At 40.1% G+C, this 19,030-nt stretch overlaps 1 protein-coding gene across 11 annotated transcripts in view; it reads left to right on the top strand.

Moving 5' to 3' along the window:
- SOX5 (SRY-box transcription factor 5) overlaps nt 1-19,030 on the top strand; it is a 1,357,610-nt gene that overhangs the window by 1,141,607 nt on the left and 196,973 nt on the right. For all 11 annotated transcript variants that reach the window (XM_060194518.1, XM_060194519.1, XM_060194513.1 and 8 more), the window contains one exon: nt 3,225-3,293. In XM_060194518.1, the coding sequence (XP_060050501.1) occupies nt 3,225-3,293 (69 nt within the window). The remainder of the gene's footprint in view (nt 1-3,224; nt 3,294-19,030) is intronic.

Here is a 19,030-nt window from a genome sequence, read left to right as displayed (position 1 = left end):
TATCTCTGGGGCTCTATGTCTGTATGACTTAATACTCCACTTTTAGTGGACTCTCTCTTTTTTTTTTTTTTAAAGAGTGAGAGGGAGAAGAAAAAGGAGGAAGAGGAAGGGGCCAGGTGGTGGCACACTGCCTAAACACACACATTACATTGTACAAGGACCCAGGTTCATAACACTGGTTCCCAGTTGCAGGGGGAAAGCTTCAGAAGTGGTGAAGCAAGACTGCAGGTGTCTCTCTGTCTCTCTCCTTATCTATTTCCCCCTCCCCTCTCAATTTCTCTCTGTCTCTTATCCAATAATAAATAAATAAACTTTTCTTTTAAAAGAGAGAAGGCAGAGAGATACCACCACTTGTAAAGCTTCCCTCATGCAGGTGCTCTTATGTGGTGGTTGGGGACTGGAGTCTGGTCACTCACCCATGATAACATGCACTGTACCGTGTGAGCTATATCCGTAACCCCCAAGATGAAGTGCATCTCAAATGAGTCTCTTCTTTTAAAAGATTATAGGGAGCAGATATAGGAATAGAAAGAACAACTTGGGGCTGTTTCAGTAATTTTACCAAGAGAACACTGATTTGAATCAGAAGTAATTCAGAGGGATATGGAATGCTCAGTTTCACAGTAAATTCTGTGTGTGTGTGTGTGTGTGTGTACGCGCGTGCACGCATGCGCGTGCACGCGTGTGTCTATGTGTGTTGATTTTGGATAGAGATAGAGAAATTTAGAGGGATAGTAAAAATAGAGAAAGAGAGAGATCCCTGCGATACTTTTTGATTGCTTGTGAAGCATCCCCCCCTGCAGGTAGGGACCCCAAGGGCTTTAACCTAGGTCCTTGTGCATGGTGATTTGTACAGTCAGGTGTATCCCCACCTGGCCCCTCTTGGTAAGTTATTTTTTTTAATATTTATTTACTTTTGTTGCCCTTGTTTTTTGTTGTAGTTATTATTGTTGTTGTTATTGATGTCATCGTTGTTGGATAGGACAGAGAGAAATGGAGAGAGGAGTGGAAGACAGAGAGGGGAAGAGAAAGATAGACACCTGCAGACCAGCTTCACTGTTTGTGAAGCGACTCCCCTGCAGGTGGGGATCCGGGAGCTCGAACCGAGATCCTTACACCAGTCCTTGCACTTTGCGCTATTGTATGACTCCCTCTTGGTAAATTCTTAAATCACATATAAATGGATATCAGCCATTATGTTGATAGAAGGGAGAAAAAAATAGGACTTACATAAAAGAATGACAAACTTTTTTCTTTCATTTTCTCTTTTTTCTTGAGTAAAAGCTTTTTAAAAAACCATATTCAATAATAATGAATGTGTCAGTGTCCATAAGGAAAAATTGAAAAACTGTTGGCTTATTGGAAAAGTCATGATGCATTTTTGCATAGAAAAATCAGAAAAACTTATCATGACTCTTCTGACAGCCCAGTAATAATGCAGCTATGTAGACCCAGGTGTGTAATATGAGGTTTTGGTTTTCATTTAGAGTAATTAGCTCTGCACATATATATCAGTTTATTTCTAATTTTTGAGTTTTTTCATAAGTTAAAGGATAGTTTTTTTTATATAATGAAAGTGGTGGTGATTGTAATATGGTGAGAATAAGAGAGCTTTCTTCTAAGTGCTAAGTTTCATGAGGGTTAGAAACTTTGCAAGGGAGGGCCAGTTTTTGTGGTGCACTTGGTTGAGCGCACATGTTATTGTGCACAAGAACCTGGGTTCAAGCCCCTGGTTCCCAACTGCAAGGAGGAAGCTTCAAGGGGGAAGTAGTGCTGCAGTTGTCTCTCTCTGTCTCTCCCTATGTCCTACTTCCATCTCATTTTCCTCTCTGTCTCTATCCAACAAGTGAATAAATAAACAAATAAATAAAATGCAAACTTTTCAAATTTCCCTACTCTGCAGCATGTAATAAAGTTTAAAATTACCCTGTATCTCATTCATTGTCATATGTTCATTTTCTACAAGAATGGGAGTAATTAAAAAGAAAAACAAATATAAAATCCTAGCTTGTGGCATCATATTAAGTGAATGTTGACACTATGAAAGCAAATAACAGGAACTTTTGTGCTACTCTTGACTTATAATGCTCCTTACATGATCCTTACTGAGTTTGGTTTTGAACCTGTTAAATTTGACATTCCTTTGGGAAAATGTCACTAGAAAAATAGGTCTGAAACATAAAGCTTAAGATCTAGGTTACAGAAACAAATACATAAACATTTGACATCCATGTGACAATAGGTATAGAGAAAAAGAATAGATCTGAAACCCAGCCATAGAAACAACTGTGGCACCGAACAGTGTCATAGAAGCATTGAAGGCTACCGAGAAAAAATGAACAGAAAAGCAGGGGCTTGTGATACCACAGCAGCTAATGAAGTGAGCTCAGAATCAAGGGGAAACATTTTTAAATGTTGAGTTCTGGTGAGAGGAAAATCATTTAGTGAAGACTGTATAAACACAGCAAAATCTCTACAAGTGGAAGTGATCAGTGACTTTATTAAGCATCGTGCTAATAATGAGAGCAGAATGTAGCATGGCATGAAAGAGTGGAGTTCTCAGGTTGGGAGGCTGTAGGAGGCAGAAAGGAGCATGGTGTTTACTCAGAAACAACACATCTCACACAACATTGTGCTCCTCTGGACTCCTTGGTCACAGCAGCCCTGTTTGTACATTGCTCTTATAGCAAAGGAGTAAAAACATCAGAGATGACATTTTAATCTCCTGGATTTAAGAGTTTTCTAAAACTCTTAACATTGCCTACTGAGCTGAATCACTGTGGTAGTGTCAAAGGCTTCATTTGTCTTAAATTCAAAGAAGCATACATGTGTGTGAACCCCGGACACCGTGTGTGATCATACTTAGAAAAGAATTGCGGGGCCAGATGGTAGCGCACCTGGTTGAGTGCATACACTACAGTGCTCAAGGACCCAGGTGCAGGGGGAAAAGCTTCACAGGTCATGGAGTAGGGGCTATAGGTGTCTCTGTCACTTTCCCTCTCTATCTCCCCCCTTCTCAATTTCTCTCCATCTCTATTAAATAAAGAAAGAAATATTAGAAATAAAAAAGAAAGAAAATTGCTGGGACGAGGGGCACAGGCACATTTTCATTGTCCTAATAAGTGTCAAATCAAACTTTGGGAAACTGACACTAGTAATTTCCCCCCTGGGACTACAATATGCTTTTACATATTTTTTTTCTCCCATGTGCAATTTCTTCACAGATTGCAAGACAACAGCAGCAGCTTCTGCAGCAGCAACACAAAATCAATTTGCTTCAGCAACAGATCCAGGTCAGAAATCACAATTTCATACTTACTTCCAGTTAAGAGAATGGGTATTTCCTTTCTTTCATTCTTAGATGACTCAACTGAAATGACTAATAAAATACAAATGACAGCCTAATTCCTGGCTCATTGCGCCTTCCCTGTCCCTACTCCCCACCCATGTACCACCCTACACACCTGGGGATCTCATACAGGGTGACTGTCACAGGCCCTGCTGTGTCAGGGAGCCTCAGTCTGAGCAAGCTGGCAGTAATTTTCACCATGTGGAGTGGAGATTATGGGGTGAGGGGTGGAGGGACATGCTAGGGATGCTTGACTTCCTCTCGTTAATGTTTAAAATGTACCTGTAAGTGTCCTTTATGAGGAAGCTAGACAGGGTGTAGAGCAGAAAGGGACAGCAGCTTGTCACCTAGAGAGTGGCAGGCAGCAGAGAGAACTGTTCCCCTATGATCCCAAGAGCTATGCATGGCAAAGGTAGAAAGCAAGAAGGGAGATTATTTGGCATCCCAGTCAGATTTTGCTCTTAGTGTTGCCTGGAGAAACCAAAACAGAGAGAATCTGTGAACTCCAGGTTTTATTTCCTTATGTGGAAAGTCATTTGAATGGGAAGCATCCATTAAGAAGGGGACCCCCCCCCAAAAAAAAAAGCAGCTGAATTGATAACTAATGGAAAAAAGTAAGTTGCCAGGGAGAACAGGAATCTAATTCATGGCGCTACGAATCCAACCCTACTTTAACATCTTCCATCTGGAAGCAACTGCCACATTTCTGGGAAGAAATTCATCATTCTTTTGAAGTTATATCTTGAGAATCCAAAATATTTTATTAAGTGTAAATATCATAAATGACAGCATCAAACATGTCAAAATTATTTCATCTGTGCATTAATCATCTTTAGACTTCTTTGTCTACAGAATTTATCCCATCTTATTTAGTTGGGTACGATACATTCAGTTCCTTTGCCCTGGAATATATGACCATATGTGGATTCACTCTTTCTTGTCCTCCCTGAATTAAAGTGAGCTGGTCATAGCTTCAGTGGGGACCATCCGTGTGGTGTTCTAACCAGGAGCGTTTGCCCTCCTTGTCTGAAAAGATAAGCAGCAGATTTCTAACCTAGCAGGCATTTATTACCTGTGTATCCATATCAGGAGTGTGCTTGATCTGTAGTCTGAAGCTGCACTGAGCTTCATGAAGTTCAGCCAAACCCCGCTGGTGATGAGTACAGGTTTAGAGATATGAAACCTTTTGGAAATATTTCCATAATTCTGACCATAGTGTTCCTACTACGTACTCTGAATTTTTGTCATAATGATAAGACGTAGAAATGGAGGGATTTCTTGCTCCAAGATCTGGAGTCCTGTATTGTTTTGTTTGGGCATTTAAAAATATTAAAGGGTGGTGTAAAAATCATGTGTTCCAGAAATGACATAACTGTATCAAGTGTCTCAGAGCACTGAAGCTGAGTTTAATGACTTGTTCAAGATCATATTAGTGGTAGCTAGAGTTTTTCTGGCTCTTATTATGATTTATTTTCAGTCTCACAAAGTTTTCTGATTACTAAAAAAAAAAAGGTTTGCTTAGTCTTAAGAGTTCTCAAAATTTAGGATTTCTCTTGTTCAGAATAGTAAGTTGTTAGCCTCCACTGGGTCCCCAGAGTTTAAGGGGAAAAAAATACAAAAGCAGTAACCAATAGTCCCTAAAGAAAATGATGGGCAGTGGCGCAGCAGTTTAAGCGCATGTGGCGCAAAGCGCAAAGACCTGCATAAGAATCCCGGTTCGAGCCCCGGCTACCCACCTACAGGGGAGTCGCTTCATAGGCAGTGAAGCAGGTCTGCAGGTGTCTATCTTTCTCTCCCCCTCTCTGTCTTCTCCTCCTCTCTCCATTTCTCTCTGTCCTACCCAACAACAGCGATAATAATAACTACAACAATAAAATAACCAGGGCAACAAAAGGGAAAAAATGGCCTCCAGGAGCAGTGGATTCATGGTGCAGGCACCGAGCCCCATCAATAACCCTGGAGGCAAAAAAAAAAAAAAAAAGAAAGAAAGAAAGAAAGTAAGAAAGAAAGAAAATGATATCACACTGACAGTAATTTGAGGGAAGCATTTAAGTGGTGTTGAGATAGCAGGTCGGTGTGTTTGTTGAAAACGTTATTGCAGGTGAACGTTTTTTTGAGGGAGTCAAAATATCCATCACACAGTACTTTTTTGAAGTCTGGGAAACAGATAAATGTTTCAGGCAAGTAAAGCATAATGAACAGTTTGAAACCTTGCAGGTGCTATTATGTTCATTAACTAAAAGCATAGTCCTGAAGTATGTTTTACAAATGGTTAATTTGGGAAATTCTTGCGCACACTTCACAGTTATGATGGTGACAGTATATTTGAGTTATTTATACTGTTGAAAGATTGTTTAGTTATGGGAAATACTGATGTAAAAGCCAGTATAGAAATAGAAGATTAAAAATGGAGAGCACATTTTTTTCTTCTGCCACGTAGACCCGTATTGTGTTTCTTTACAGAATGCTTCCCCACCCTTTTCTTCTATCAGTTTTCTCTTTTTAAAAATATTTTTATATTTTAAATTTTATTTATTTACTTATTATTGGATAAAGACAGAAATTGAGAGGGAGAAGAGGAGGGTATAGAGGGAAGAGAGAGGGAGAGAGACACCTGCAGCTCTGCTTCACCACTTGTGAAGCTTTCCCCCTGCAGGTGGGGACCAGGGACCTGAACCTGGGTCCTTGCGCACTGTAATGTGTGTGGTTAACCAGTTGCACCACTGCCTGGCCCCTTTTTCTTTTCTTTCTTTCTTTCTTTCTTTTTTTTTTGTTTCTTTATTTTATTTCTTTATTTTTAACCACTCATGTCACCAAAGGTCTGTGGCCCATCCTCATAGATAACCACTATATTTCTCTCATAGTCCTGAAAAAAGGTTGATATTCTTCCTCCATTTGTATATTCAGTTGTCTACATACGAGTGAAACCACTCTGTAGTTGTCCTTCACCCCCTTACTTCCTTCACTGAGCATCATCTTCTGCAGTTCCATCCACTTTATCTCAGAGGACACAATATCATCCTTTTCATTGCTGCACAATACTCTGTTGAGTATATGCCCCATAACTTTTTTTTATCTGGTCATCTGTGGAAGGACATTTTAGTTGTTTCCAGTTTTTTTGCTATTGTGAATAAAGCTGCTATGAACATGGGGGGAGGTGCATATATCCATCAAAGTACATGTCATTCAATTGAAATCTTTGATCAAAGGGGCCAGGCAATGGTGCATTTGGGTAAGTGCACAAGTTACTATGTGTAAGGATCCTTGTTGTAACTCCTGCTTCCTACCTGCAGGAGGGGAGGCTTCATGAGCAGTGAAGCAAGTACTGCAGGTATTTCTGTGTCTCTGTCCTTCTCTGTCCCCCCCCACCTCTCACTCTCTGTCCTATCAAATAAAGAGAAAACAATATTAAAAAAAGAGAGACCATTGGGAATAGTGGACTCATCATGCAGGTCCTGGGCCCTTGGGCTGGAAGAACATCATACCTTCATTATTGTTTCTGATTGACGTGCAGGACTGATAGCAGCTTTGGGTCACAGGTTCTGTCTGAAGTGAAGCATAGAGCAATGGACACCTCTGGCTTCTTGGTTCTCAGTGGGTCCGTGTACATTTCATAACATATAAGGGAGATCTTGACTTGTCAGGTAGTATAGGTTTATGTTTCACTGTATTCAATATTTTTTGTTTGTTTGTTTGCCTAAAGGATTTTCTTAAGGTAGATTGTACCAATGTTGTCTGGAATTGGACATACCCAAATCTAGTCTCTGTATCTCCACACGACATCTGCTGTGTGTAAGACTGTGGGGAGATTGCTTAACCCCTCTGAGTTTCATCGTTCCCCATCCAGTAAATGGGACTTAGAAAATCTAAGTCAAACCCACTTCGTCTAAGGATAAAAGTAGATTGTGCCTGGAACGTAGTGACTACAAATCACTAAGATTGTGTGCCCAAGTCATTAGCAATTTCTCTCTTTTTAGTTCTCATGGTTGAAAATTTAATATCTACTTCCAGCAAGGGTAGACCTTTTAGGAGAAAAAGAATATAATCTAGATAGCAAGCCATTAAAAACTGTGGGTTCAGTAGTCCTAATTCCTGTGATTTTTAAAACTCCAAGCGCTCTCTAGCAAGCCTTTATTTAGACTTATCTTTCACTTTGATGTGTGCAAACTGTGACCTAGAAGGTTAGAAGATCTTCCCCAATGTCACACAAGTTGTTCGTTGTGGAAATGGTGGCTGTGCACCAAGTTTCCAGAGTCTTGGCTCAGTTCCTTTTTATCTCACTGATATTCTGCTACTGCAGACTTAATGGCCCAAAGTTTCAAAATGAGTTTTCTTTCCATAGTAACTTCTTCCTGCGATGTAAAAATATGTTGACTTATTTACAACTGAATGATTAAGTTGCAGTCGTGGTCTCAACCTACCTGCAATAAAGGCTTCATTTTATTGGAACCCAGATTCTCTGAGTTCACTAAGAGTTTTTGGTAATTCTAGATAAAGTATGCAGAAGGAAATCTGGTGAAATACTGTATTGAAAACACAATGACGTTAAAGGTGAAATAACAGCACTTGACTGACCTGCTGGTTTATGATTTCTTTCTCTGAATGTGGTAAGTTGGAAACATTTTGCCCCCTTAACAACACCCCACGCACATTATGAGCACAAGAGATTGCAAAATAACCTTGTCTCTTTAGGAGACTGGAAATGCCAAGAATAAACACCATGCAATTAAGGTAGCATTTAAACCTGGGACAGAAATGCATTAACTACTTGAGCAACAAAATGGTTTTGCCCTGTGAAATTAACTGCTGATTTAATTTCATAACTGGACAGGACACAGTTTGGAGCCAGTGAATGATTATTAAATGATAAAATAGGGAGATACAGACAGATAAGGGATGCTAAGCATGACTTCCCTTCTACTTTCTCAAAGCAGACCTTGCATTTGAGAATACCAGCCGCTCTCTCTCAAAGACTGGACAGCAGCAGCTTTGTTCTTTAAGTGAGAGGTCACCACTTTAAAATGCTTTGGACTTCCTTTTTGTTTTGTTTTGTTTTTAATAGGTCCCTTGACAGTTCCCTAATGACAATTTCATTCATTCACATTTCTCTGTCTAGACATGCCTTCTCTGTAGAGAAGTGGCAGAGCTAGACAGATAGGCTGATGTGCATATATGTATTTTAGTTATTATTGCTATAACACGTGCTGCGTGTCCCAGAGTATTGTGACATAATGAGAGCAGCCTCGCAGAGCCCAGTCTGTCTAGTGTGCACAATTCTTTCATTCAGAAGCTACTGGAAAATATTTCAAGCCTTGCGATAGTATCCTTGTCGTCCTTCTGTATATTAAAGATGTACCTGTAGTGCTACTTCTGACATACTAACCTCAGGTGTCCACATGGAATCAAGATTTGCCTAGCTCCCTGGTTGCTCTCGGCACATCTCCTGTTGCTCTTCCTTTTCTGGCATAGTCGTGGTACAAGTCATTTAAGTCCTTCCTATAGGTACTTTCAAATGCTAGTTTATTTAACACCCCTCTTCTTGTGCAGCCAACTATAAATAGCTCCTTTTAACACTTGCCTTGTCAGATGAGAATGACATTGCCTCTCACTCCCAGCTGCCAATTCTTGCTCTCCTTCTGTTTAAATATATATTAAATGTGCATGTGTGTGTGTGCGTGTGTGTGTGTGTGCGTGTGCGCGTGTGCGTGCATGTGCGTGTGTGTGTGTGCGTGTGTGTGTACACATACATGCGCTCACACTCACACACACCCATTTGTATGCGAGGATACACACTTACCTATTTACCCACTGGTTAATCCTCAGAGTTGAAAATCAATAAATGATGAGCAGGGGGAATAGCATAATGGTTATGCAAAAGACTGTTCCTGTCTCAGGCTCTGAAGTCTCAAGTTTAGTCTCCAGCACCACTATCAGCCAGCGCTGAGCAATGCCCCCTCCTCATTAAAATAAACAAAATATTGGGGCCAGGCGGTGGTGCACCTGGTTGAGTGCAGATGTTAAACAACATATTTTTTAAATTAATAAATGGTTTTTTCATTAAAATATGAATCTATGTATCGTACACAGTATAGTCTAAAAAGGCCCCACTCATTTCTCTGCTGTGTAGCTTTGTGCCTTACTAAGACTCCAGTTTTTCCCCTCATGTTATTTGCCTATGATCTCCATAAACTGTGTCAAACTCTACAGAATAAATCCAGTCAAGAGAGAGAGAAAGAGAGTAAGAAAGAGAGAGAAGATGGGGGGCAGGCAGACATGCATATAGTACAAAGCACAAGGACCTACACAAGGATCTGGGTTTGAGCCCTTACTCCCCACCTGCAGGTGGTCTGCTTCACAAGATGTGAAGCAGGCCTACAGATGTCTGTCTCTTTCCCTCTCTATCTCCCCCTCCTCTCTCAGTTTCTCTCTGGCCTATGTAATAAGATGGAAAAAAATAGCCACCAGGAATAGTGGATTCATAGTGCTGGGACCAAGCCTCAGTGATAACCCTGGAGGTAAAAGAGAAAGAGGAGAGGGAGAGAGCAGGAGAGGGGGAGGGGAGGGGAGAGGGAGAGAGAAAGGTGGGGACCACTACACATGTGCAACTTTACTGCTCAAGGCCATTTTTCATCTGGATAGATTGAGAGTCTCCCAACTAATCCCTGCAGTGCTAAGTTTTGTTGTGCACTGTATGCTATTGATATAGTTTCTTTGGTGGGAAGATAGAATAAGCAACATAGAGGCAGAGAATTTTGCCATGTATTTTTCTTGTCTAGATACATTTATCCAGTAATAGGACTTCATATATTTTTCTAATGACATTCTCCCAAAGGACTGCACTTGATTAGACCACTGTACTTGATTAGACCACTGCCAATCCGTTTATCTCTGAAAACCCAATCCAAAACAGTTCTTGCAGTACCTGGTTGGCTCTGATTTCTATTTATTTATTTACTTATTTTCCCTTTTTGTTGCCCTTTTTTATTGTTGTTGTACTTATTGTTGTTATTGATGCCATTGTTGTTGGAAAAGACAGAAAGAAATGGAGAGAGAAGGAGAAGACGGGGGGGGGGGGAGAGAAAGATAAACACCTGCAGACCTGCTTCATCGCCTGTGAAGCAACTCCCTTGCAGGTGCCGGGGGCTCTAACCAGGATCCTTACACAGGTCCTTGCGCTTTGTGCCAAGTGCGCTTAAACTGCTGTGCTGCTGCCTGAGTCCCTCAGCTTTGATTTCTAACATAGCTTTTCTTCTTAGCCAAGTGTTTACAGCTCTTTCACATACTTGATCTGTGTTGTACCCCTACCTAACCACCATGCACATACTTGGCGTAAGTTCTATGGGGGTCAAAGTTTTGTCTTGGCCATTGCTATACCAGAAGCACTGATAATAATTCCTGGAACATCATAAAGAACACAAAATATTTATTGAATATGTGGCTGAATGCATGAATAACATGGGGACATTAACCACCCTGTAGTGTACAAAATAATGAGCAAGGCTGTAATTTTCTCAAAGGAATGAAAAAAAGGTGTTTAAGAAGCCATAAAAATAGATAACCCATACTCCCTCATACTCTATGTGATTTGTAAAATCATATATGTGATTGCACACACACACACACACACACACACACACATGTGATAAGAAGCAGTACTATTAAGTGTTTGGCACTTTGCAAAAGGTCATTTTATATAATTATCATAATTGGTTATGGCCTTACCTGTTTTACAGATGATAATATCTGAGGGATGTGTGAGAGATTCCAAGAACTGCCCAATTTGAGTAGAGTATAACATTAAGAGGTGCCTTTCTAACTCCTTAGGTTAACAGTAGTGACTTGATTCAGCTGATCTTTAGAAAATAAAAGTAATTAGTCTTGTCAAACCATGTCAAACCTATTCTGACTCAGGTTGGCAAAATAACTCGATTGGATAGTGTGCTGCTTTGCCATGGGCATAGCCCAGATTTGAGCTCAGTCTCCAATGCATGGAAGGAAGTGTCATTGCTGTGGTCTCTTTCACATTCTATCTCTGCCTTTATTCAAAATGAACAAAACTGACCAAACAAATAAACTGTTCTTACAAATGTGACTGGATTATTTTCCAGAAAGTTACTTAGTTTTATTCAATACTTTGTGCAGTAAAACCAGGAGAAAGATGAAGTACTTGGAAATGAAGGAAAGATAATGTTTCTCATAGTAATTATTTCATATAACTAAATCCATATATATATATATATATATATATATATATATATATATATATATAGAGAGAGAGAGAGAGAGAGAGAGAGAGAGGTGGGAGAGAGAGGGAGAGAGACAGAGACACACCATAGTACTGCTCACTGGCTTATGGTGGTGCTGAGGATTGAACCTAGGACCTTGGAGTCTCAGGCATGGGAGTCTTTTGCAGAACCATTATGTTGTCTTCCCAGCCCCATATAACTGAATCTTTACCTAGATTCTAAATAGATAGGATGCCAGGTTTATACAAGAAAGAAATCTTTAAAATAATTATGGAATGCTCACAATGTTGTTATTCCTTTCTTTCTTTCTTTCTTTCTTTCTTTCTTTCTTTCTTTCTTTCTTTCTTTCTTTCTTTCTTTCTTCTTTTTTGCTTCCAGGGTCATTGCTGGGGCTTACGAATCCACTGCTCCTGGAGACCATTTTTCCCATTTTGTTGCCCTGTTGTTGTCGTTATTGTTGCCATTGATGTTGTTGTTGTTGGATAGGACAGAGAGAAATGGAGAGAGGAGGAGAAGAGAGAGAGAGGGGGTGAGAAAGACAGACACCTGCAGACCTGCTTCACCGCTCATGAAGTGACTCCCCTACAGGTGGGGAGCCAGGGGCTCAAACTGGGATCCTTACGCAGGTCCTTGCACTTTGCGCCACCTGCACTTAACCCACTGCGCTACCGCCCGGCCCCCAATGTTGTTATTCCTAATCAGAAAACTAAAAGATAAATGTATCCGGACATTTATTGCTAATATATGTCTAACTCAAAGGTAAAGTAATAAGTTAATTCTGATATCATATATGCATATTCAGTTAGATGCTCATATTAATATGTGAGATGCACATATTCACATTTCTATGCATCTTTTCCATTTTATTTCTCTTTATTACCAAAAGGAACATTTAAAAATATGTCTTCTGTCAAAACCTCTCAGGGAGTCCGGCAGTAGTGCAGCAGGTTAAGAGCATGTGGCACAAAGCACAAGGATCAAGGATCAGCCTAAGGATATTGGTTCAAGTCTCCGGCTCCCCACCTGCAGGGGAGTTGCTTCACAAGCAGTGAAGCTAGTCTGCAGGTGTCTGTCTTTCTCTCCACCTCTCTCCATTTCTCTCTGTCCTATCCAACAACGACGACATCAATACTAACTACAACAATAAAACAACAAGGGCAACAAAAGGGAATAAATAAATATTTAAAAAAAAAACACCTCACATAAAGTTCTGTTGAGTGTACCCTTTTCACTTCTGTCCTCTATGCTTTCACTCACTGCTTCTGTGTTCTTTTTCACAAATTTGTTAATACCCACATCCATAGCTGTTGCTTAACCATCTATTTGAACTTCTCAACTCATTATTTCCTCTGCCCTTGTCAATTTATTTTTGGTCCCTTCATAGTTATTATTTTTATATAAATTTTCTCCTCCTCTGATTCTTCACTTGGATGCTATGTTTCCATTGGAAAGAAGCCACTCAGTATTCCAGAAATCGAATCTAAAGAAGGGTTTTAACTTTTAGGTAAATCATTTGATGTTCTAAGGGGTGATGAGGGATAAAGAGCAAAAGAAGAGCCCAAGCAGGCCCTCAGAGAGCTCCAGCGAGTGTTAATGGAGTCTGTTGGTGCGCTAGAAAGGGAGTTGTCAGGAGCACCAGGGTTCTGTAGCTAGAAAGAAAGGCGGGATTGTGCGGTGGAAGGTAAGTCAAGAGATAACAATAAAATTTTGCTCTTGCCTCGTGGAGGTGTTTAGGATGTGTTTTCTTTATATCTTCATCCGCCCCTAATTGAGGATGCTTTAAAATTGAATGACTAGCAGTCAAAACGTGTTTGCTTCAAGCTGAGAAGAAAAATGCTGGTGTCTCCGCTTCCAAACTGATTGCGCTTTGTACACAAGTGACAGCTACAGTCACTTTGAGTGACTGATAAGTGGGAAGCTTTGCCACTTATCAAGGAATGCAGGCAGAAAAGAAAAGACTGGAGCCGTTTAGATGCTTTGGCATGTTCAAAATAACATCTTACATCAGTCAGTCTCAGAAGCACTAAAAGACATTTAGAATGGAGCGATGTATACAGAAACGTGGTATGTGTGATTGTGTCTACAGAGAGAGATAAAAACTCCCCAAAAAGCAGATAACTGTAAAGGGATGGGAAGGGAAGCATTGCTATTATATATTAATATTTTTGAAATGAATCAGTCATTTCACAATTTCCATAATTTTAGAATAATTTTCCCTTAGTTTGATACATAACTTCAGAACTCCATCATTACTTATTAAAAAAACAAAATGAAACAATATGTAACAATAGAACATCTGATTATTGATGTGAGCACTGAACAAATAGATGCCCTGAAGAACCTGAATAAATACAAAGTCACACACGTGTTTAAAGAATGATTTCTACCTTGAGGAAGAATCCTGATTACAATTCCCCTCTTCTTCTGTAAATATATAGTACTTTAAAGAAATACTTTACATATTCTGTTGTCCAGATTAAATAGCATGATAATATTTAAAAAATAGGCTATAGGTATGTTCTTCCTATAATTTTAAACATGATACTAGATAGCAAGTTCTACAAGCAGGAACTCCCTGAAAATGGTGATTTTTATACCCTGTGATCAGAAATACCCATCTACTAATGCGTATTCTCTAAATTTTGTAGAGTATTCTTATCTTTAAAAAAAATGTTGGAGCTTCCCCAGAGACCCACCCTACTAGGGAAAGAGAGAGGCAGACTGGGAGTATGGACCGACCAGTCAACGCCCATGTTCAGCAGGGAAGCAATTACAGAAGCCAGACCTTCCACCTTCTACAACCCACAATGACCTTGGGTCCATGCTCCCAGAGGGATGGAGAATGGGAAAGCTATCAGGGGAGGGGGTGGGATATGGAGATTGGGTGGTGGGAATTGTGTAGAGTTGTACCCCTCCTACCCTATGGTTTTGTTAATTAATCCTTTCTTAAAAAAAAAAAATGTTGGGGGCCAGGCAGTGGCGCACCTGGTTGAGCACACATGTCATAATGCTTAAGGACCCAGGTTTGAGCCCTTGGTCCCCACCTGCAGGGGGAAAGCTTTGCAAGTGGTGAAGCAGGGCTGCAGGTGTCTCTCCCTCTATATCAACCCTGCCTCCCTCTATTTCTGGCTGTCTCTATCCAATAAATAAATAAAGATAATTTTAAATTTTTTTTAAAAAATCTGTCTAATTACATGACTTATGTTTCTTTTTTTCTTTCTGTTCTCTGGATTCCTAGCAAGTAAAACATGCAACAACGTACCTCAGTGACTTTAACACCCCTATGAGCACTACACTGTCTACATAAATAACTTGCTTCTTTTTTTGTTGTTGTTGTTACCTCCAGGGTTATTGCTGGGGCTCACTGCCTGCACTACAAATCCACTGCTCCTGGAGGCCATTTTTTCCCCCATTTTTGTTGCCCTTGTTGTTTATAGTTGTTGTTGTTGTTATTGCTGTCATTGTTACTGGATAGGACAGAGAGAAATGGAAAGAAGAAGGGAAGACAGAGAGGGGGAGAGAAGGACACCTGCAGACCTGTTTCACTGCCTGTGAAGTGACCCCCTGTAGGTGGGGAGCCGGGGGCTCGAACCAGGATCCTTACGCCAGCCCTTGCACTTCTGGCCATGTGCACTCAACTTGCTGTGCTACTGCCCAGCCCCCAACTTGTTTTATTAAAAAATAACCCCCAGATAGACTTGTTTCTGTTAGAGCATGTATCTCAGTTTCCGGTCTGGAGACATAATTGCAGTGACCATAATCATAGTTAATTCTTCCAGCTTCCTTGGCTTGAGCCTGTGTCTTAGGAGACCAAATTTATTGTACTATTCCTTACTTATTTAAAGGATAACTAACCACATGCTTGAGGAGTGTAATTAGGAGACCTACAGATTATTTCAGTATTCTCAGTTGCTGTAGTACTAAAGACTACTAATGTTTATGTCACTGTACAAATATTTGGATATTTTTATAGAGAGTGAGTTATCAGAATGTGTCTGAGAAGAACCTGCAGAGACAGTATGACTCTCAAATCAGTCTGTGAACTGCTACAAGGTCTCAGTGAGATAAGAAGCTTGCCATACCCACTTTACTTCAACTGGCAACCTTTTTTTTTTTTTCAGTTATGCAGTGTTCTCTACGCCAGAAGCATTCTGGTGATTTAAGTCCTGGCACTAGATCCTGATCAAATCAGAGGACAATACTTTAAGTAGTACCAAATGAGAATAATCTAATGAATAAAATGATCAAATAAATGATCAATATAATGAGAATATAGAAAAAAAAAAGGCCGTGATTGACCAGTAGTCTTGTCCAAGAAGTTTGCTTCTTTTGTGGCTAAAGACAACAAGGTCCAGAAATGACATTGAGACCACAGGTCATGTCTCATAGGTCACAAGTTCCAATGGCTTCATTCCAAATAAAGGAATTCTAAAGACTATAAAACACAGAGTGAGCAGTGCGAGCCCAGGAGGTTGTGCGCAGGTAGAGAGTAGGGCCTCCATCACCGCAAAAGCCAGAGTGATGGTCTCCCCCTCCCCACTCCTCCTGTAAATAAATGTTTTGTTATATATTTTTTAAATAATGAGTAGTAGCAATTCTGAAGAACCAATCCAATGAAATTTATTTACCTGGAATTTGAATAAATATTAAATCCTGCACTAAAGCCATTGAATGTTCCCATAAAAATTGTAAATGACACATCACATAGGAGAGAACCATTAAGTAATGTCAATCAGACTCAGATTCACAAAAAATATCAGCATGCAAATCTTTCTTAATTGTACTCACTGGCTCATGTTGGCTTCTGTGTTTTTTTTAAAGTCATTTTAAAGTTATTTTCATTGTTTATTTTATTTTTCTCATATATTTGCTAGGACAGAAAGAATTCTCGAAGGAAGAGGGAGATAGAGAGAGATACCTGCAGCTCTGCTTCACTGCTCAGGAAGTCTTCCCCCTCTTCCCCACCCCCTGCCAGTGGGGACCAGGGGCTTGAACCTGGGTCCTTGAGCATGAGAACACATGTGCTCGACAAGGTGCACCACTGCCCAGCCCAAAAGTGATCATTTTTAAAAATGGATTAATACCTGCACAAGATGCCTAAACATTTTAGATTAAAATTATTTAAATCATTAGAATTTGAAAAAAATGATCTTTTGGTGTCACAATGACTGTATCTGGTGCTTGCCTCTGTGGAGGTGTTTGTGACAAAAAAAAAAAAGTAATTGTGATCTTCTTAAAGTGAAATTCAAATATTTTGAAGGAAGAAACTTCTTGATTCCCTCCTTCCTTCTTCCTTCCTTCCTTCCTTTCTTTTTCATGGGAGTGAATGGAAAAGCAAGACCTTGCTTTTAAAAACTTTGTCCCTGAGTGAAAGGGGAGTCGCTCACAGGCAGTGAAGCAGGTCTGCAGGTGTCTATCTTTCTTTCCCTCTCTTTGTCTTCCCCATCTCTCTCCATTTCTCTCTGTCCTATCCAACAATGATGACAACAATAATAACTACAACAATAAAACAACAAGGGCAACAAAAGGGAATAAATAAATATTTTTTAAAAAGAAAGAAAGAAAAGGAAGGAAGGAAGGAAGGAAGGAAGGAAGGAAGGAAGGACTACTGCTCTAAATGCATTACAGGCACAACTCTAAATGCATTACAGGCAAATACTTCCATCAACCCATCATTCCTTCAAACTGTCTTCTCTATAACCTGCCTACTGCTACCACCAGGCTTTCTTTCTTTTCTTTTCTTTCTTTCTTTCTTTCCTTCTTTCTCTTTCATTCTTTTTTTCTTTTATTTTTGTGCTGTCTCTTGGCCAGTTGATTTGTTCTTGATTTATCCCCCTGCTTGCCATTATCAAAAAAGCAGAACATCTCAGTGAGAATTTAGGAGAAAGAACACATGCAATAAAATAAATATTAATCAGGTGTTATTTTAGAAGTACTGATTTTAAGAAACCAGTACCATGGTAGCATTCCAATACTAATAGTCTTTATAACCTTGGGAGAGCTTAGGTACCTTGTGACTTTTATTTGTCACAATAAAATCATTATTATTACATTTCATTTCTCTTGGGTGGCCAGTGTAAAACACATGTGCGCAGAAGCCCGTAATGTAGCAGTAGGTTTCTACTTAACTTAGTAAATCTGTGTTCCTCTATTATGAGCACAACTCAGATATCTGGTAATTTTCCTCTTTGAGCACAGTTATAATCATATAAATAAGATAACCAGAGTCTGCATCAAGGAATAAAATAACAATCAGTCACAGTGTTGTTTTAAAATTAAAGAAAATTAAACTCCCACCATATTTGTGAATGTAGCCGAAGTCCTCCGGTTTCATCACTTTGCCCACTTCATGAGGGCATTAGCGAGTCCTGTTGCTCTGGCTCCTCCTTCATCTGACCAGATCCTCACAAGTAAGGTGTCTGTCTTGATTGGGAGAGGGATTTCTCTTCTCCAGACTGTTGGAGCTGCATGCTGCTCATTTCTTTCTGCTCTCTCCTACTTTGTCTTGGTAAACATTTAAATATTTGTCTTTTTTTCTTCATCTTCACTTTGAGACATTCTCTGAGAAAATACAAAAAGAAAAAAAAATTTGAAATTAATCTCTATTTGCTAATTTGTTTGCTAATTTATGAGGTTTTTGATAAACTGATAAGCAGTGGTGTTATACCTGGAAAATGGAGACAGAGAGACTTAGCAAATATAAAACTGGGGACCCAGGCAGTGGCACACAGGGTTAAACACACATGGCACTAAGCCTAAGGACCGGCTCAAGGATCCGGGTTGGAGCCCCAGCTCCCCACCTGCAGGGGGGGTCATTTCACAAGCGGTCAAGCAGGTCTACAGGTGTCTTTCTCTCCCCCTCTGTCTTCCCCTCCTCTCTTGATTTCTCTCTGTCCTATCCAACAGCAATAACAGCAGGAAGGGCAACGAAATGGGGAAAAAAAAAATGGCCTCCAGGAGCAGTGGGTTCGTAGTGTAAGCACCGAGCCCCAGCGATAATCCTGGAGCCAAAAGAAAAAAAAATGGGGTGGGGGGAGTTGAGCAGTAGCTCAGCTCGTTAAGTGCAAGTGGCCCAAAGCACAAGAACCAGCATAAGGATCCCGGTTTGAACCCCTGGCTCCCCACCTGCAGGAAGTCGCTTCACAGGCGGTGAAGCAGGTATACAGGTGTCTGTCTTTCTCTCCCCCCTCTGTCTTCCCCTCCTCTCTCCACTTTTTCTCTGTCCTATCCAACAATGACGATATCAACAACAACAATAATAACTACAACAATAAAACAAGAGCAACAAAAGAGAATAAATAAATGAATATTAAGAAAGAAAGAGGGAGGAAGGAAGGAAGGAAGGAAGGAAGAAGAGAAAGAAAGAAAGAAAGAAAGAAAGAAAGAAAGAAAGAAAAAACGAAGAAAGAAAGATAAAAAGAGAGAGAACTGGGAG

The sequence above is a fragment of the Erinaceus europaeus genome, chromosome 7 (genome assembly GCF_950295315.1).
Source record: "Erinaceus europaeus chromosome 7, mEriEur2.1, whole genome shotgun sequence".
NCBI classification, from domain to species: Eukaryota; Metazoa; Chordata; class Mammalia; order Eulipotyphla; family Erinaceidae; genus Erinaceus; species Erinaceus europaeus.
The sequence above is the reverse complement of the archived record's forward strand: the minus strand, read 5'-3'. Positions and strand labels throughout refer to the sequence as shown.